The 19,900-nt window shown below is 48.6% G+C and overlaps 2 protein-coding genes across 2 annotated transcripts in view; both read right to left on the bottom strand.

Moving 5' to 3' along the window:
* Window positions 1-10,181, bottom strand: part of LOC119432942 (atherin) — a 36,223-nt gene extending 26,042 nt beyond the window's left edge. The window contains exon 1 of the mRNA XM_037700086.2: window positions 8,880-10,181. Within this exon, the coding sequence (XP_037556014.1) occupies window positions 8,880-9,764 (885 nt within the window). The 5' untranslated portion in view covers window positions 9,765-10,181. The remainder of the gene's footprint in view (window positions 1-8,879) is intronic.
* A 771-nt stretch (window positions 10,182-10,952) lies between these two features.
* Window positions 10,953-19,900, bottom strand: part of LOC119432943 (BRISC and BRCA1-A complex member 1-like) — a 37,181-nt gene continuing 28,233 nt past the window's right edge. Inside the window, exon 8 of the mRNA XM_037700089.2 lies at window positions 10,953-13,337. Within this exon, the coding sequence (XP_037556017.1) occupies window positions 13,161-13,337 (177 nt within the window). The 3' untranslated portion in view covers window positions 10,953-13,160. The remainder of the gene's footprint in view (window positions 13,338-19,900) is intronic.

Raw genomic sequence — 19,900 nt, 5'->3', positions numbered from 1 at the left:
AGGGAATTTCACCGAAAGGGAGATACCGTCCGCGCGTTAAGGGTTTTATATACTATAGTATCTCCGAGATGGGATGGAAAAAGACAAAGGCACACATGTCATCGATGGGGAGATAAAGGCATCACGAAGTGCTATAGTTTGAAGGAATGCCACTTTGCAAGTTGGCCAAACCCATTTGGCGACGTACAACTGGTTGCCATGAATCGTCGCAGCTGGAACTGGCTCTGACGAGGGCGTCGGCTCGTTTACCAATGCCGCGTTCGCCGTGATCGGCTGGCGCTCCGCGGGGTCAACGCCCGATCACAGCACTAACTATACATCCAAAACACAAGAGCACGAGCGTTTCCGAATTCCGGGACCTGGCGCAATTAGCAGTGCAACACCAAAGCCACCGCGAATAGTATTACCGTATAGACTCGCGTAAGGGTCGCACTTCTTTTTCACAATTATCACGAGGTGCGGCCCTTATACGGGGCCGAAACTTTTGGTCAAGATGGTGCCGGCGCAGTCGGCGACTACTTCACACACAGGATGCACCATTGTTTCAGAGGTGCCTGCTCTCGCCATCTAGTAGCGGCACGCGGAACCGAACGCGACTGCTTCTCCAATGGAAATTCTTTTTACACATTTTGGGCTGCCAAGTTGGGGGTGCGGCCCTTACACGAGTCTATACGTTATTATTAATACTGTTATTTTCCTTTGCTGTGGGAGTAATCGTGGCTCATAATACAAACTTTGCAATTAATAAGCGACACGGTTTGTAACCACGTGTAAATACATTCTTTAATCACCCACGGTTGCAAGTCGCTTTTATAACATTAAACAGTATACAGTAAGGAAAAAAAAAAAAAAAAGGACGGGGTGAAAAAAATATCGACCTACATTCGAGGTATACTTCGGCGCATGGTTACACAGAAACCGTTTTCTCTCGTCGCACCATTTCCGGGATCAAAGAAAGCTCTCGCGATGTTTAAGGCTCGAACACCGAGGTGCCCGCGAAATCGGATTACGCTCCCGGGCGCGAGCCCGCAGGCCCGGGAGGGCGTCCGTAGTAATTGGTTGGCGCTCGCGATGGAGCAAACTGTCACACGCACACATCATAAAGTACTCGTCGCAAGGCTGGATTCGCCATGCGAGACATTTGACATTCGGCGTAGAATGGACGTGAATTTCCGCAAAGGGCGTGGTGTCTGCAGACAACCCCCTTTCTTCAATTTGGTATATCTCTCTTTCGTTCATGCAGCTGTAAAAAAAAAAAAAAAAAAAAAAAAAAAAAAAAAAAAAAAAAAAAAAAACACGCTGCCGCAACGCAAAGACAACAATGGTAAGAAGTAGTACGTTGTGTTTGTACCAAGGCAAACCCACTGAGCCCTCGAGATCAAAATGGAGTGAGAATAAAATGATACTCCTATAGAGGAGTGGAGTTAAAGTTCACTGGGAATAAATCACAATGGAATTTCCAAGCCATTCCCTCGTACCAAAGTACAGCGAGAAAGCAGCGAGGACTACTGCCTCGACGGCAGGGTCGTCGCGCATGCGCTCTGAATGTGGTGACGTCAGATGCAAAGCGTGACGTCACGAGGATGCGGCAGCGCTGCGATCACATTTTATCCAGACTAAAAAGAAAAAAAAAAAGGGGGGGGGGAGTGAAACATACTCTAATGAAGTGTATATTTCTTTCATGACAAGGTCGATACACGTGGCCGAGTTTTTAATAGTTACTTGCCATTGCTCAAAGCGGCAAACAGCAAATAAGGGCAGTGTGTATGTAGCCGGCTTTTTTTTTTTCTTTTTTCTTTTTTTTTTAACGCAGCTCGTCTAAAAGTCGGGAACAAGAGCCAGTAGCGGGGTTCCCCCGCTCTTCCCCGCTAATCCTCCTCGACGCCAGGCAGGTCGAATTGATCAGGCAAGAATCGGAGACGAACAATGAGAGAAGCCATGCGAGTGGGGCACAGATCTGTACCTGCCACGACCTTGCGCGCCTAAAGGAGGTGGCGGGGGGGGGGGGGGGGGGGGGGAGGCGAGGACAAGTTGTGTGTCCACTTTAAAATCGCCTCCACACTGGCCGCGGTGAACGAATGTGGGGAACCTGCAAATTCCTGGTATCTCACGCACCGGCAAGCCGTTGTGGAGGGTGAGTTTACTCTATCCCACAATGCTTTGTGGGATAGAGTCATGAATGCATGCATTCGTGATGTGTCGTAGCTGCACGCGAGGCGAAATGAGCTCAGTTAAGTTGCCATAACAGTCGTTATACTGTAAATACTGAAAATGCAACAAAGTATATATAGTCCCTCCTTAGTTTTCTTCTCACAGTAATTTACTTTCCCCCCCCCTTTTACTCCAACCCCTCTCTGGTGTGTGCAAAACGTGTTTCTCCATTTTGTCCACGTTGTCGGCGCGCAATGCTACACGTTCTTGTGGAAAACAAACAAGCGCAAGTAGAAACCCTACTGCCTTTCTGGCAGTCCACGTGTCTGCATTCACCGGTGATGGTGCGTGTCGACGCAAGCGCGCATGCAACGCCTTGCGGTGCAGATATTTTGTAAAGCAGCATCGGAGCTAGCGAAGTCTCGAGCTGGCTGAGGTACTCTGCGAGAGTCCACCTAGTGGACATGGCCATTTCGTCTGCTCTTGAAGTTCTGATTGGCTGGGCTGGGGTGGGCTTCGACAGGAGTCATGCGCCACAGCCAATCAGCAGCGCTGCTGTGGCCAACGCGGCCCATTCTCGTGCGCGGGAGGCAGCTCATGAAACACTACGACGTTCAAGAAAAATCGGGCCTCGCGTTCCGGCTGCTCTACAATAACCAAACAGTGCCGGCGTTCCGGGGGCAGGGTTAACAAACACTGCGCCTAAGCGACAGAAAAAGCGGACTATATATCATGACGACAGTGTCGTTTTCCGCCAAACGGCAGGACACGAGGACCGCGGTCCTATATACTAGTTCTCTGGCTCAATAAAGCCATTTTCAACAATTCGACAACAGAACCGTCTTACTCATTAATTTTTTTACCACGTCATCGACGAGTACGTAAACACACGTGGACGACCGTGTATTTACATACAATAGAAATACTTACCACCTGTATGCAAATATTTTCCTCCGTCCTAGCGGAGACCTTTAATACTGAAGCCATTAAAGGACTCTGGACCTATCACATGCTCTCTCTCCCCCTTTCCTATCCCCCTCAAACCCACCCCCAGTGGTGACCGCCGCTCAGATGTACCATCAGTGGATGCAGTGAGACAAGTTACCTCGCGGTCAGCACAAATTTCCTTACTTTCCTGTTCTTCATTTCATTTCAGAATAAGCAATCAATCACTACAAAAACTCAGTGGCTACAGAGTGTGCGGTCCGATTACGATGTAATCCTTGCAACTACAATGAAAAACAGTCTACCCACGAGCATACGCTATGCCAAAAATCTATGACGTCGCAATGAAAAAACAAAGTCTACCCACGAGGATACGCTACCAAAAATCTGTGACGTCGCAATGAAAAAACAAAGTCTACCCACGAGGATACGCTACCAAAAATCTGTGACGTCAAGGGAAGCTGCTGGTTGCGCGATGTTCCAAGGTGACGTCGGCACCTAGCTTGCTCTGAAAATTTTTTGCGTATTTTTCTGGAACCGTGTTTCTGGCTTTATTAGCGAGACTCCGCACACGGTAATGACCGAACCAAACCTGTATTTAAACCCGGTTATTCTAAGGCGACCATTTCTATTCACACTGCCAACGGATCACTCGCAAGGCTCTGCATGTAAGCTGCCCATGAGCGGATGTGGCGTTGGTTCAAAGCAAAAGCTTTCCGCCTGCACGGACCACACTGTTGTGCGTTTATTCGTGCCCAATCGTCTGCCACGCTGTATCGTGAAATCACAGATTATGTTCCACCTCTAACTACGGTACTGACTCAGGGGGTAGCGATAGCGCGAATGTGCGACTTGGTCACAATGGTATACACTGTTATGTATTAACCCACGTTAGCTTTATAAACTTTAATTGAGCACGTACGCTCCAAATAGCTCTGACTCGGCGAACAATCTGCTTAGTTATTCCCAGAAATGACAGGAACTTTCCATTGCTATGAATATCAGGATGTGAAAATTGTTGGTTACATGGCTGTACATTATTTGTAAACCATTTAAAAGATATTCGATACTTGATTCGATTCTCTTCTAGCGCAATTTTTCTTTCTTGTTACTAATTCGAAAGTGCGCCCTACGACATACAACATGCGATGCATGCAAGTTATAAGTACAGCCTCCTGCATTTTTCACTATACCGCGCGAGCGTCCATCACGCGTCATTTTAGCGCCTTTTAAGCGGCCGATAATCAGCGAGACCGGCAGACGTACTTTTAAGTGTACAAAGCACTCTCCATGTGCAAGAGTCGTCTAATGCGATGTTCCCTTCAGGACGACGTACGACCATATTATAGTGTATTTAAAAAATGCGGGAGGCTGTACATGCGCAATCGGTTGTGTTCGATCAAGTCCAACAACGAAATATAAAAAAATATCGAAACAAGCAAATACATAATCCACAAAATGCTAGTCTGGTTTGCGGCTTGGGGTGTAGCCCCACTTTATAAGAGGCAGCGGCGCCTCGATGAGCGCATTCCGGGACAATTCCAGGTAAGAGGCGCGGAGGATGCAACCCCTTTTCGATGCGTATTCGATATCAAAAGATATTAAGATCTAACGTATAGCACATGTTGGAATCTGTGTGAAGCGAAGCGAGTAAATAAATGCTCTACAACTACGAGCGATCGTCGTGCAATTTTGTCTACTTTCCCGCTACGCAACGTGTTATATCGTGAAGTGTTTGATTCATCCACCACAAAGGTCACAACTTTGGTGTCATACATTTTTTTACGTATATGCACTAACTACATCGCTCACAGGATATGCCGAAATCTAAACTCCAAATCAGGCGGATGTGCAGCGTGAGACGTATTACGCAGCGATATGTGACAATGACGAAGGCAATCCTATGATGCTTGTCGAATAATACTGAAGACGAGTGTGCGCGCAGAAAAGTGCGACACTTTATCGAGCGAGACTTCCGGGATTCTGCACCTCTTGTGTCATAGTGGGACATATGCCCATTCTGAAGGACTAGGCCAAGAACGAGCACACACCCAGTGAGTGGCAAGAAAAAAGAAATGTTTAATTCAATTAGTAAGTCAAGCAATTTCCCCCATGCTTTCCTTGGTGTCTTCGTTTGTTGGCTTCTGATGATATAATTAATAAAGATCGGGCCCCTCGATTCTCTCCCCCCATATATATATATATATATATATATATATATATATATACTATTTATCGCCACTCGACTGCTGCTGTTGCAGCTTAGTTCTAGCGAGGGCGTGCATGCACGCGAAAAATAAAATAAATTGGGGGCCGAGGACACCGCCAGCGCCTATCGCCGATATTATTTAGCAATATATATATATATATATATATATATATATATATATATAGAGAGAGAGAGAGAGAGAGAGGAAACGGGGATAGCCGATATTCTAGTTGACATAAAGAGGGGGAAAATGGAGCTGGGCAGGCCATGTAATGCGTAGGATGGATAACCGGTGGACCACTAGAGTTACAGAATGGATACCAAGAGAAGGGAAGCGCAGTCGAGGACGGCAGAAAACTAGGTGGGATGATGAAGTTGGGAAATTTGCAGGCACAAATTGGAATCAAGTAGCGCAAGACAGGGGTAATTGGAAATCGCAGGGAGAGGCCTTCGTCCTGCAGTGGACATAAATATAGGCTGATGATGATGATGCAATAATCCTGGCGGTATTTATACAGTGCACCTAAATCTAAAGAATGCCGGCCGAGGAACGAACGCGCCACTTCGTGATCACTAAGACTGAAAGAACATGAGTCATCGCTGCAGGTCGAGAACATGCCACGTTGCCAAATTATACAAACGCGACTCGCGGGAACGAGAGCCACGAAATACCGCCGCGGGGAAAAAAAAAATGATACGGCGGCGATTACAATTAGCGGCGCGAACCTCAATGGTGACGCTGATCGGACCACACACTGATCAGACAGCTTCTGAACCGATCGAGCGTCGTCCTACAGTGAGATTGTGGGGGCTCGGGCAAATGGCGGCGATGCTGCGCCGGCGTTAGCAGACGACTTCCTGCCGGCATCGAGCACACATTGCTTGAACCCGAAAAGGCGTTGCTCGGAGCCAACGGGCCGAACCCCGGGGCACCGCGCGAGCGAGCGTGCGATATTATTGAGCGGAATGCACGGACTCTGTCGGGACAGGCGCTCGGGCGGCGCCTCCCGAGCTTCCCCGCACACCGCGAAGAAAATAATCATTCAAAAAAGCCGTCGTCCGCAACGGCCACTGCCGCCGCCGCCGCGCAGCGGACCCAGGTAGCAAGCTCCGCCGCTCCTCTGACGTCACACCCCAATGACGTCACAGACGCTCGACCGCCGCCGGCGCGCGCGCGCGCGCGAGCGAGCGCAACCCGCGCGACCGTCCGCGCGCGCCCGAACACGCGGCGGCGGTCTGCGACGCAGAGCAGGCAGAGGAGTAGAAACGCGCGCGAAGAAGCAAAAACGAACGAACAAACAAACAAAAAAGATGCGGCGCAATATGGCCGCCGACATTGCCGTGAGAATGTCGTCTGCTAGCCTTTTCGTCCGGCTTTTTTCGTCTGCTCCATGCGCGCGCCGGTGTTTGCGGAAATGACGCCTCGGTAGACGCGAAAAAAAAAAAAAAAAAAAAAAAAAAGGGAGGTTGAGAGAAGCGAAAACTATTTATCGCCACTCGACGGCTGCTGTTGCAGCTTAGTTCTAGCGAGGGCGCGTATGCACGCGAAAAAAACAATTGTGGCGGCCGAGGAATCCTCCCTATCAGCGAGGGGGCGACACCGCGAACGCCTATCGCCGATAATCCGGGGCAGCCGTCCGACGAGCCGTGGGGGGAAGGAAGGAAGAAGGCCGTTAACTAGCCGAAAACCACGGAACGCTCCCGCAGACGCGCAAATAATTGCCTGCCCGAGATGCGTAAACGCTAACCTAGCAACGCCAAAGTCGACGCGCCAGCGAGCAACATCGAGACCCACCCGAAAACGTGGTCGTGACGCACACTGGCGCGATACACCTCTTCTCGGTATATGCCCACAGTCGATGGCTGCGCGCCAGGCTGGTTCGAATGCTGCTTGCGCGATGGTAGTCGGGTTTTGTTATTATGATTACTATTATTGCCCCCCGAATGCGCCGGGCAGTGGAGAAGGTGGTGAGGGGAGGAGCGAATTACACGAGGAGAAACGCTACTGTTACACAAGGGGGGGAAACGAAACCCGAGTGCGGCCCGATTTCCGGTCAGGCTCCCAAGCGGGGGTGCAGTTCTCCGCCAGGCGCCGCTTTGTACTTCGGCGGTATCTTTCTAAAAGTGATGAAAAATTGAGGCAAATTTAGGCACACGCCGAGTCGCCCCGGCGCGTTCTTCAGTATTTCTTGCGGCACGAGAGAAAAAAATTAATAAAACAAGCAGAACCAGGAAATGACCCCCTGGACAAAATTCGAGGGCGAATGCCTTCGAGATAATTTGCTGTATTTGCTGTCGCCGAAATCTTTTATGCACCAAGGCGAGAGGACGGTGGCGAACAGCTCCGGACGATAGTGCGTGAGTCAATTTGAGTTGCGCAGAATCCAAGCGTCTGTCTCTCAGACGCGCGCAAAGGATTTGGCCAGAGCGCATATTTGGCAATTACCCGAAGACGCACAAACCCTCAGGCAACGCGTGTAAGGATGCACAACTGTTCGCTTACGGGCAAATTCAAAATTACCTACCTTTCTTCAAGGACAAATTCAAGAGCTATAAGGCATGACACACACACACAAAAAAAAAGACGTAACAATGGCAGACAATTAGGAAATAACCAGACGCGCTCAAGATTACACGGCCATTACAAATTTAGCCACGATTACCATCACCATGCTTATCGTCATTGTAAAGGCATATAGTGTGCCTTCATGGCTCATCGACCCCGATAGTTGGGTTGGGTCGCGTACGCTCGCAAGCAGGAGAATTCATCGCGCCGTGCGCCCAAATGGCGGTAAGCCCTTGTCATGCGTCGCAGCGAAAAATGGGTGACAACAAACAGGACGCCCTCCCTCCCTCGCGCGTCTGTATTGCGCAATGGTGACATGCCCTTGCGCGCGCCTGCCGCTATAGCTTCGCGCGCCACGCGGTCTGGGTCAAAATGCACGAAACAGCCAGGGTATACGCAGAAGGAAAAGGGCTACAACGGCCAGGACACGTAATTTAGTGAGGACAACACCACCACGTCTCCATCTCCACCACCAAAAAAAAAAAAAAAAAAGTCAGAATCGTACCGCAGCGCACGTCGCAGCTCGAAGCGGAGGCAAACCACGAAAGAGACGAGCGCAGGCGTCAGATAAGAGCAATGAGATAAAAACCGAAGCTCGGCTGACGAAGCCGATCGCTTTCGCGCATGGTCCATGTTGGTCCGCCGTGTGTATACGCGAGGTTTTCTTCGTTTTTTTTTTTTTTTTTTTTTTTTCGCGAGTCGAGGAGAAAAACTTTCCCACAAAGACGATCGAGACTCCGCCATTTCGGACGAAACAGCTGAGCCCGGGCGGTATCGGTTGAAATACCTCAACAGAAACTCAACCACATGCACATGGCTTTAGAAAAGTACGCTAAGTAAAACTAGAGAGGCTATAGTAATACGAACGGCGTCATGGCTGCTAGAAAGGTTGACTGCAGAACACTGGTAAATTGCAGCTTTAGAATAAATGTGGGGGTGAATAAAAAAAAAAAAACGGAAAATAAAATGAAGGAAGAGTATTTTGACGGTAGTGTTGGAAGACGTTACCTTGCGTTTGCTAAGGGGCCTGGCTCGTTTGGCGCTCGGCGGAGAAGACAGCGATGCCGATGCGGTCGTCGTCCGGCCGGTCGGCGAAGTCGGTGCGCGGACGACGAGCACGCCGTTTGTTCCGTTGCTCGTGGCGGCGGTGGTGGGACCGGCAGCCGGAGGCTGAGCGGAGCACGTTGCCGTGGTCGCACCGATCGGCGGGACGGCGTAGCCGCTTTCGCACGCCTGCTGCAACAACGGTTTCACGACGCGCGGGGCCTTGGGGGGCGACGCGGTCGGCTGCTGCGCGCACGCCGCCGCCGCCGCGATTTTGGCGGCCCGCTGCTTCTCCGCTTCGCTCGGCGCGAACTTGCCGCTGGGCAGGCGCACGAGTCGGCCGGACGCCAGTTCCTTGTCGATGCCGAGTTCGAGCGCTCCCTTGGTGCACTTGAAGTCCCTCGCTTGCAAGTAGGCGTCCAGTTCGGCGGCCGACACGCCGCCGGTGTCCGCGGCGTCGACGCTTTGCTTGCTCGCGAACCACAGGTCCCGGACGGCGTCGCCGATCGCGCGGCTTACCTTGAACGTGGTCGGCTGCGGCCCGCCGCAACCGACGGCGACAGCCGTAGCGGCCGCGGCCGCAGCGGCGCCGGTGTCCGAGGAAAGAGACTTGTTGAAGCGAACCCATTTCGCAGCGTTGCGGTAGCTCGTGTTGCCCTTGTAGTCCACTTTGATCACCGCCTCGGAATCGACGAGCAGGTCGAGCTCCTCTTGAACCTCCGCTTTGGTCAGCCCATGCCGCCGGTAGAGCATGTGACAAATGCGCTCGAAGTCCGGCCGCGCTTTGCGCTTTCGCAGTTGGTCGATCGTGTCGAGCACTATCTCCTTGTGCTTCGGCGTTCCAGGCATGTTGGAAAAAACTCGTTCACCTGCTGCCGGGGATGCGTTCTTTCGACGTGCCTTCAGCGCCGAACGAGCCGAGGAGCGAGAAAAAAAAAATATCAACAACCGCGAGCGGAGCGCTGTGCCGGGAGCCGGCCGTCAGCGGACACAAGGGAGTTGACTCCGAAGCGAACTACGGGCGTAGCGCGCAACTGCGCATGCCCAGTGCGCGGTGTGCGCTGCATGCTGGGACGGAACGACGCGCCAAGCATCGCTCGCAGACGCGCAAAATGTTTGCGGGGAGCTCGCGGCGGGCGCCCGGTGCGAGCGAAAGAAAAAAAAAATTAAAGCCAAAAAGCCACGCTGTTTCTTCGCGGACACGAATAAAACGACGTCAAAGTGTCGGAACTCACGTCCCGCGTCGCGGGCGGCCAGTCCTGCGGGTCTTGGAGTGTTTTGAAAACAAGGCGCAAGCCGACCGGCTGGGATGCAAGGACGCGCAGCGATTGGTTCGTGCAGACCCGTAGCAGACGCGCCGAAAGGCGGCGGCCGCCCCGATTTTTCGGAGCCGGGCCCGGGCGCGATTTTGATTTCTTTGCTTCACTGTTTGCGCCGCTCTCGCTCGTCGGGGCCCCGCGACCGAGATGAGCGGACATTATTCCGGGCCAATTACGAGAGAGCTGTTACGACACCAACGATGTGGTGTCGTTTCACATTTTTTCACTGCATTTGACCGGCCTTCAACAGCCTTGCGGCAGGCATAGCAAGGCTGCTTTCACCGGCAGGTCACAGCGGCGCGCATTTTTAAAGGACTGCCTGGCTTTTTTTATTTTGTGCAGCGCTAATGCAAAGCAGTTTGCTTTAAACGAAGGAAGCCAGCAATTATCTGAAAGAACCGGCCTCACTTCAGTCGAATATGACACGCGAACGGCTCGCGCGCAATAGTCATTGTTGTATCGATTTTTCGCACAAACGGCCACATCCTTGGGCGTGGGGCCACGAACCGCGCTTGAAAGGCGCCATCGCATCTAACCCAATCCGCATACAAATCACTCACGGCAATCACGCACCGAGCCGGACGTGCTTCTGTACATTGTACCGAAAACTCGGCCTTTGTACTTACCGAGTGAGCACTTCATTTCGATGCAAAATGTTCATCTTCAGCAAGGTTGGATCCACTATCGTGAAGCAAACCACACAAGAAACGTGACGTAATGGGCAAACATATTATGCACTTTATTAGAAAATTCTTTCCGCAAATACCAACATGTTGATTATATACACATTTCTGCTTTAATTTTTTTTTAACACTGCCAATGTTAAGGACATCCGGCAACGCATGCGGATAGCTTTACAAGGTCCTTGACATGTATGTTATGTGCTCAATTCATGCAGTAATAGCTGAAAAACAAGCACTAACCTTTGATGAGTGTCTTCGGCTGGCACAGCCCACCGATCTCTTGAGAGATCACAACCCTTGAGGTAAAGGTACTCGACATCATGCTGCTAGTGCATCATCCAGCAAATGCTGGACGCCTTAAGAAGCATTGGCGCGGCCTATGAGCAGACTAGTGTTTCCATGTACGGTGTTGAAAAACAAGCATATCATTTTGGGAACTGGACAAAAATTTTGTTCAAAGAAAAATGTTCATCATTTGGCACAAGCCGAACGAACACAGCCAAGGCTAACGGCCACAGTCGATAGACCTGCCATACCTGCATGCAAAACAATCCATAGTTGGAAGACAGTCTTCATGGCTCCATTGGTTGTCTCACAGATAAAGAACATGATGGCTTGTGCGTAAGCAATAAACTATGTAAATACAGGAACTCTTCAGAATGCTGAGAACAGAGCAGCGACAATAGCAAGACTTAGTAAGCACCACAATAGCAAAACAGCAGCTAACCAAAACTGCAATGGGAAAAAGCACTGAGCTATTAGTTGTGGTGAATGACTACAGTCCCCAACAAGTGCTACAAGTCTTGCATGAATCGGTGGCAACACAATGGCAAGCTTTACCATTATTAAGAAATTTCCAGCGTTTTACGTAAACTAGAAAATAAGGCAATAGAATAGAAAACAGGACAGTAGAAAAACTGGACTTCAAGTGAACTTTACTTATGGAAAAAAGAACCCACGTAACGACAGGCATGGGAATAATCAATGCACATGCCGATTACAACTCATACCATACGTAACAAGCAGCCGCTGACAAAGATAATCAATTTCTTTATTTGACAGCTCAGATTGATACACGAAGCCTCTTCCATTAAAAAGATAATAGCTGTGTGAGCATGGTGTCAATCACAATGCCAAATAAAGAATTTGATTATCTTCATCCGGTCCGAGTTGTGATGGACATTGATTGTGCCCCTGCCTGCCATTACATGAGATGTAATGTTTCTTCGAAGACCAGTTGAAGACCAGAATTCCTTCTGTCTAATTGCTTTCTGTCCTTTTGCTTTCTGTTCTATTTTCCACTAAGCACTGGAAATTCACTAACAATGTCATGGTTATAACTAGCCCAACCTTCAGTATTAACTTTACCATAAAACGAGAAAGGTAGCCAATTACCAACAGCAATAAAAACATATAAAAGCATGCCAGAAATTCTCTCGCTTTGTACACACTATCAGCTGGTGGTTTGTACACAGTCAACTTGTGGATGTATCAGAAAATGTATTACAGCACTACGAAGCTGAGCAATCAGTTTTAAACTACTGCGTTAGTGTGAAACCTTGGATTTGGTTTCAACATGGCCGCGGACAAGTGCTTGCCAGCAAAATGCAGAAAGAAAAATATACTTCCCATGAAAACAATGCAACTGTATGAGCAAATGGCAGAAGCACAGCACATTTTCTCTCCTTCGATTCAAGACAGAACCATAACAAGACTATACACAAGCTTACGAGTCAGGCATGTGATGCTCTCTCAGAACCCACAGCCTCACTAGTTGTGTCACACTGACAGTAAACTAAAAAATACAAATTCCCCAGGCGCTTAAAAGTGCATTTTTTTTAGGCAGCTTATTCTTATCCTCAAGCGGCTCATGGGAAATGTGGCCCAGAAAGCAGCAGTTTTCTTCAAGTCAATGTACAAAAGCCTTCTAAGTAGTAAAACGTAGCATCATGCTACACAGTGCACCAACAGTGCTGAAAGGGAGAGAACTCCTCTCTAGTCTGAACGGAATGCACACCTCCGACAACTTCCGCAATCAAGTGGCACTCTCTCTGTTGACAGAGGCACATGCCAGCCAAGCCACAAGCCGATGGCGAAAGTGGCAGCAGGTGAGATGCGTCCCAGCAGGCTTCCAGTCACGAGTTGGCCACCGCTCACTATACATTGTGTACAGGCTTTGTACAGGCTTCGCGCGATGCTACAGTTGAGTGTCTGGGGAGGAGCAAGCAACTAGAGCCTCCGCCTCAACTCGGGCTCTCGTCGGCCTTGAGCTTGTAGTGGGCTATGTGCTGCTGCGGCCTCTGCAGCGGGTGGGCCAAAAGCTTGGCCATGCAGTTGTGGAGCTTCGTGGCATTCCGCGACACCTCAAACATGTAGGACTGCAGCTGGTCGTCGAGGGCGACAAAGGCATTGAATATCTCCTGCACCATGGGAAGAAAGAAATACGATACATCTGAGCCCATTCATAAAGGTGGGACTTCAAATTAAATTTTCACTTGGTACGAAGAACTCCTCATCGTAAACAAATTTTCTAACAAACCTTCTTAATGGCTGAGTTAATTTGATCACCCAAATTTCACCATTTCTTTATTTAAATATTTAAGAATAAATTCTGGGGTTTTACGTGCCAAAACCACAATTTGTTTATGAGGCTCGCCGCTGCGAGAAACTCTGGATTAACTTTGACCACTTGGGGTTCTTTAACGTGCACCCAATGCACGGTACATGGGCGCTTTTGCATTTCGCCCCTATCGAAATGAGGCCACTGGGGTCAGGATTCGATCCCGTGCCCTTATGCTTAGTAGCGTAACACCATAGCCACTATTCCACCATGGCGGGTAGAAATGTTTAATGACTGAATCATTGAGAACATGGTTTCATCATCACAATATATCTGTAGTTCATTTGTTATTTTCTGTTGTCTCTTACTGTCCATTATTTTTTCATGTTTTTGTGCTGCTGGTAGGCAAAGTCACAGAAACAGTCTATGTGAAGCACAATGTTTCTTGGAACAGAAGTCAAGTATGTCCATGCCACGTTTTATTGCTGGCACAGTGAGGAAAGGAAATCGACGGAGGCGCCAGTGGCAAATCGTTTTTGTCGAGCTGAGTCCACGTATGAGGGAATGCCAGAGGCTCAAACTCTTCTTTACCATCGTGAGTATTAAGTTTAAGGTGCCAATATGACTCACAAAAGCTTTCTAGGTCTAATTATTAACTTGAGCTGAAGACACCAGGATTGCGTCAATAATAAACTGTCGTTGTTGCAGCCGCCCAACTCTGCACCGCCATTTTTAAGATCCAGAGGAGCTTGACTTCTGCTTCGTTTTTGCCAACAGCACCCTCGGAAATAAGTTGTTTGGAAAGCTAGCGCCATTTAATAGTGCAACATTTGCACCAAAATGATAAAACAATTGCCACTCGTCCGCGGCACTCAGTAGACGAAAAAAGATCCCTGGATGAGTGAGCCTTGTCACTACATATTTTGGAAACAACGGCTGAATGAGTGACACTCGTCCTTGGCATGGAAAGGCTTAAAACAAATAGCCCACAAAAAAAAAAAACTGTCTCACAGCAATGTAATCACTTATTGGCAAGTCAACTAAGATCCATACCAATTACATACAAGAAAAAAAAGAACTCGTTTAGTTTCACGTCTAAGAATCAAGGAAGATGTCTTTTTTGCATTGAAACACAAACAATCCTTCACATTTTTCAGAACATCACTGCAGGCAGCAGTTCCTTGTCTGAAATACCACAGCAATTAGAAGTCGCTCATTGTCTCCACATTCATACTTTCTCTTGTCGAGACATGCAACTAATTACAGACTACTGCATGTTCAAAAACTCCTACACATAGCTTTCTTGAGTCTGCATTTTCCAGAGACCGTTGTCCTTCGTGCGAACTGCTCTCATCCTTAATACTTGACCTGTCAGGTGCATCAAGATGCCTTGAAAACAATTTTAAATGTGGCTCGAAAGTGCTTGCTCGGCTGTGCTCTTACCCTGCAGCTCCTCACAGCGAACTCGCCTGTGTCATGTGCTCGCTAGTAGCCCGCATCGTCGCATGAAATTGTAGCCATGTTTCTTGATGTCTACATACGACTCGAACAGGACTTAATATGGCGGCTGTCCGTTGAAGACGGCTGAGTAGCTGCACCGAGAATTGGAACAGACCCGGATATGTGCTGCGTGTGCCTTGCGCACCAGCACACACGTAGGTTGGCAGAACATAATGTTCAATACCCAAGTAAAGAGCAGTGGGATTAGAGGAGAGGTGAGCAAGCATTATCTAGCCAAACTCAAGATAAACTACTTTCGAGGCACACTGTACGTTATAGCATCAAGTGCACCGCCCACACACGGCCAGTCCAAGATAACCCTGACTTTAGGCAAGTAGGAAGTCAAAAGCAAGGAACGGACCAAAGGTTTACTCGTATGTCTGTGATGTAGTTAGCACAGCACGGAAAACACAAAAAAAGAAAAAGATTTAAAAAAAGAACTGTCAGCCCTTCCACTGGGGTCCATGGAAGACCAACGAAGCTGTACTATGGTGGGAATTATGTATTTCCTATTATGACTATTAAGATGTGATGGTGTAAATGGTTATTTTAACTAGAATGATAAATATATATGATCCGGTGGTTTTCATTTATTTAGTGACCACAGGGACCATGGCCTTATGGTCGCTACGGTACACCGCCATAGCGTGCACGGCAAAGGTTGGCACGTTCTTCATAAACACGTCACCAACGCCGCGCGCGTTCGGTGCGAATTTGGGCAAAACGCCGCTGCTGTCGACAACAGTTCTGCACGTTGTGTGGCCGCAAACAACCGCTGTCAAAACGCTGGCATCAGAGGCAGCAGTTTTTTTCTATTGCCGGATGTGACCATCGAAGAGTGAGCCCTTAACAGCTTCGCTGTAAAAAAAAAACCAAATGCTCTCACAGTTAGAGAGTTTGTTACGCTATCGCACAAGTGCAATTTATTACTACAGCTTAACCCTTTCTGTGCAGAGAACAAGCTGAGCTTGTCGAGCGTATACTTGCAAAAAACATTAATGACAAGTCCAACTGGTTCAGCACTACATTATGTTTCATGCAGCCCTCAAGGCGATTTGAGCTCATTAGTTGCACTGTGCTTTTTGTAAACAACACCAGAAAGTGCAAGGAGTCTGTCAACGAATGAATATAATTAAAAATGAAGTCCTTTATGGGACGAGCGAACGCTTGGAGTCACGTTGAGAAAAAAAAAAAAAAAGCGTGGTGATCTTGAGAGCTCAACTCCTGGCCGTCCGGAGAGCTCACGACATCGGGAAAGCCTTTGGCCTACCGGTGCCTACGTGGGCGGAGCCACCGACTTAGCCTGGGGGCTTTTGCCCTCAGGCCCTAGTTTCTCTGGACCAAAATAAAGTTCTTGCCATGCCATGCCATCTTGAGAGCTTACCTTCTTTGAGTGAGAGTGATGTTGAGCTGGCCTCGGATGACAGTGGTCAATGAGTCATGGATGAAATACCTCAGTTTTGACGGCCCACCTCTGTCAAGTGAGGCCAACCTTTGTTATAGCAGAGTCCTTTCATACTTTTTTTACTTGTCACGACACTTCAGGCCAAGTTTGCTATCAGAACAGAAGCTGCCGCTAAGGGCACCACTGGAGACAAGGAGGCCACTATCACTGCCGGTGTCTTAGGCTCGCTTTGGCAATTTAGAATGGTTTAGGTGGCTTTAGGCCCGGTCGCACTAGGCCGACACGATGCCAGTTTTGGTCTGCTGACTTCCTGCAACAACTGTATCGCCAGCTGGAGTGGATTCCTCGGCAGACAAGTCAGATGATGTCGTTAGCACATTGCAATGACTCAACGGCCTCCTGTGCTCAAGTGGCTGCCGCAAAATTTTTTGCCGTTGATTTCTAGACGTGCTGCTCACGTTTTTTCATCACTTTGTTCATTCTCAACAAGACAGTTCGTATATTCGCAGAACATTAGAGCAGTTTTCCGTGTTTAAATACTGATTTATCAGAGTGGTGCTTTTCTTTACACTAGTACTTACAACCATAATTGATAATCCGCACAGTGCTGACATGGAACATTGGTGAAATATTGCAAAACATGTAGATTTGCACTTATGAGCAGCGTCGAGCTGAGACTAGCTGACAAGCTGATTTGAACTGCCGGCACCTTCAGCGGTCCCTTTGAAAATGACGAATGGGAGGCAGGGGGCTGTTACTGCCGATTTTGATAGTTGGTCCTCACTTTTCTACTTCTTTTTTCATCCTCATCATCAGCCGATATTTATGTCCAGCGCAGGACAAAGGCCTCTCCCTGTGATCTCCAATTACCCCTGTCTTGCGCTAGCTGATTCCAACTTGCACCTGCAAATTTCCTAACTTCATCACCCCACCTAGTTTTCTGCCGTCCTCGACTGCGCTTCCCTTCTCTTGGCATCCATTCTGTAACTCTAATGGTCCACCGGTTATCCATCCTACGCATTACATTGCCTGCCCAGCTCCATTTTTTTCTCTTAATGTCAATTAGAATATCAGCTATCCCTGTTTGCTCTCTGATCCACACCGCTCTCTTCCTGTCTTTAGCATTAGGCCTAACGTGTTTCGTTCATCGCTCTTTGTGCGGACTTTTTCTATTACACGTTCTTGATTAATATACTCGTACTCATAAAACATACAGTGTGCTCTATGAAGTATTGTTATGGGAATCACTGCGCGCATAAGCGCTCATTTGGCGAGCACATAGCTTTCTCATGAAAACGTCGATGCCTGCTGTATATACTCGCATAACAACTAAGCGAGGTGCACTACAGTATTGTAGAGGCCGTCACTTGTTGACAGGCATAAGAGGCAAACAAATGTGTCAGCATAACAGTACCACGATAACCTCTATAGGCTGTGAACAATACGTACAGAGCTACCACTAGTATACGTAGTCGCATTCCGTTCAAAGAAGCGCCGGCGAGTGCAACTGGCAGCTGCCAACCGAGAACGGTGACATACCGATGGCACTGCGTTGTGTCGCTGCTTTCCCGCTTGTGTGTGCCCCTTACAACCTTTCAAATCACTATGGCCAAAACTGACAACTGACAAAAGCAGTTTTGCTCATACTAACTGCTTATCCTTCAGTTTAGGCCCAGCGGTAGTTGGTGCACTTCGTCGACAATGTTAGGCCTAACATCCGTGGACTAGATTGACACCGCCTTAAACTTGATGTGGACGGCTGGCAAGGGCAGACAATCGTGCATTATTTCAACTTCGGAAGCATGTTTCCACTCTCTCTGAGTGCGAATAAATGTATATACAAGCTCAGTTGCAGCGGCAATCATGTTGTTGGTGGGATGTTTTCCCTCAGCGGTCTGATCTCGCGAAGGTTTGCAGACCTTCTTGTCCATCCCATTGTAGCTAGAATGACGCTGTGGTACAAAACAGGTCTTCATCATTCTTCAAGCTCTTGAGGACCATTCAACCTTCTTGTTACACGAAAAAAGGCCGAAAGAGCATGTAAAGTTGCGACAAGAACCCCGCCAACGTACCAGCCAGCTGCTGCGCCGCTCGCCGAGTGCCCCTTTAGAACTGGTGGCGCCGGTACGCGGTCACTGTTGGCAGTGTATGAAGCTCTCCCATAGCGTGACGGAGAAGTTTTGTGACCAGTAGAAAAGCATTAAAGGCCGTTAGTTAAAATTTTTTCCTTTCTGACCACACATATTGCTTGCTATGAGCATTATTTGCAAGATAAGCAGTCATTCTCGGCCTTGCTGAAAAAACACCTTCCACAGATAGCATACGCTGCTGTGAACATCTCAGCCCAATTTTGAAGTCGTGCATGGTGCGTGGAGCTCACAAGTGGAGTGCGAAATTAACTTTTATTCAAACACTCTTTTTTCGAACAGAGGCCTTCTCCTCACCCGTTTTAAGGCTGCCAGTCAGCTGCCCCTTGACGTCAACGGGACAGATTCCCATAGAATGCTGCTATTGGCCGAAAGCTGACACAAAGCAAGCACAATTTTCTTTATCAGTGCGCTTCTTCCTACTGTTACTGTGTATATTAATTGATGCAGTTAATTAAGCAGACTGAAGTAAGCGAAAATCTGCACTTCTAATTTCAACAAGAACTATGCACTTGCGGGAAAAAGCCAACTATTGTTTGTTCATGCTCAGTCGCACTCACCCATGCAGGAATGAAACTTTGGCCACAATGCTTATCGGTGTCATAGCTGTTGGATCTTGCCAATTTCACCGAGTTTTCAACAATCTACTAGCGTTAAATGGCGTGGAACTTTAGACCACATGTATGATACGCCTGTCACACCTCGCGAGGAATGGTGGTTAGCATCTACAAGAGAGACGTGCCAGCATGTGCTCCCAACTATGTCACAAGCAGCCGATCCTTGCTAGACTCCTTAGATAGAGTGTACCTTGGCAGACATAGTTTCATATTGAGCTATTGATAGCATTTCAAAATAAGCACTCTAGATTTGGCTACTACCCGTGCAGGACAAAGCCAGTTCGCACTACATAGCACGGCCAGACTGTAACACACGAACGTAAGCGTGCACTCCTGCGCGCAGCTGCGTCTGCTGCCTGGCGTAGATACGGCAGGCGCCGCAGGGTGCTGCGACAAGCCTGTGGATGTCACAGACATTTGAACAACCGCGTGCTCCAATTCGTCTCTGTGGGTAAAGCTCGGGGCTGGTGACGCGAGCCATCCCGAGTGCCCACACTTGACTGGAACAAGTTGTCTGCTTCGTAACATGCAGACATTTGAGGTGCCATCATGGTCGATGTTCGTTATGTTAGGAATCCTTTCAATGCAAGTCCGGAGTGGTGGCATCCATCGCTGAGCTGATGTGAGCATGGCCGACGTACTCGCACGAGCTAACATGTAGACATTTCCTTCGAGCCTTGGAAATTGTGCGATTGCCATAGAGGCAATTAGCAAAACAGCTGCGAACAGCTATCTTGTACACTGTAGCACAGCA

This window comes from Dermacentor silvarum, chromosome 11 (genome assembly GCF_013339745.2).
Source record: "Dermacentor silvarum isolate Dsil-2018 chromosome 11, BIME_Dsil_1.4, whole genome shotgun sequence".
NCBI lineage: Eukaryota > Metazoa > Arthropoda > Arachnida > Ixodida > Ixodidae > Dermacentor > Dermacentor silvarum.
This window is presented reverse-complemented; position numbering and strand designations above follow the sequence as displayed.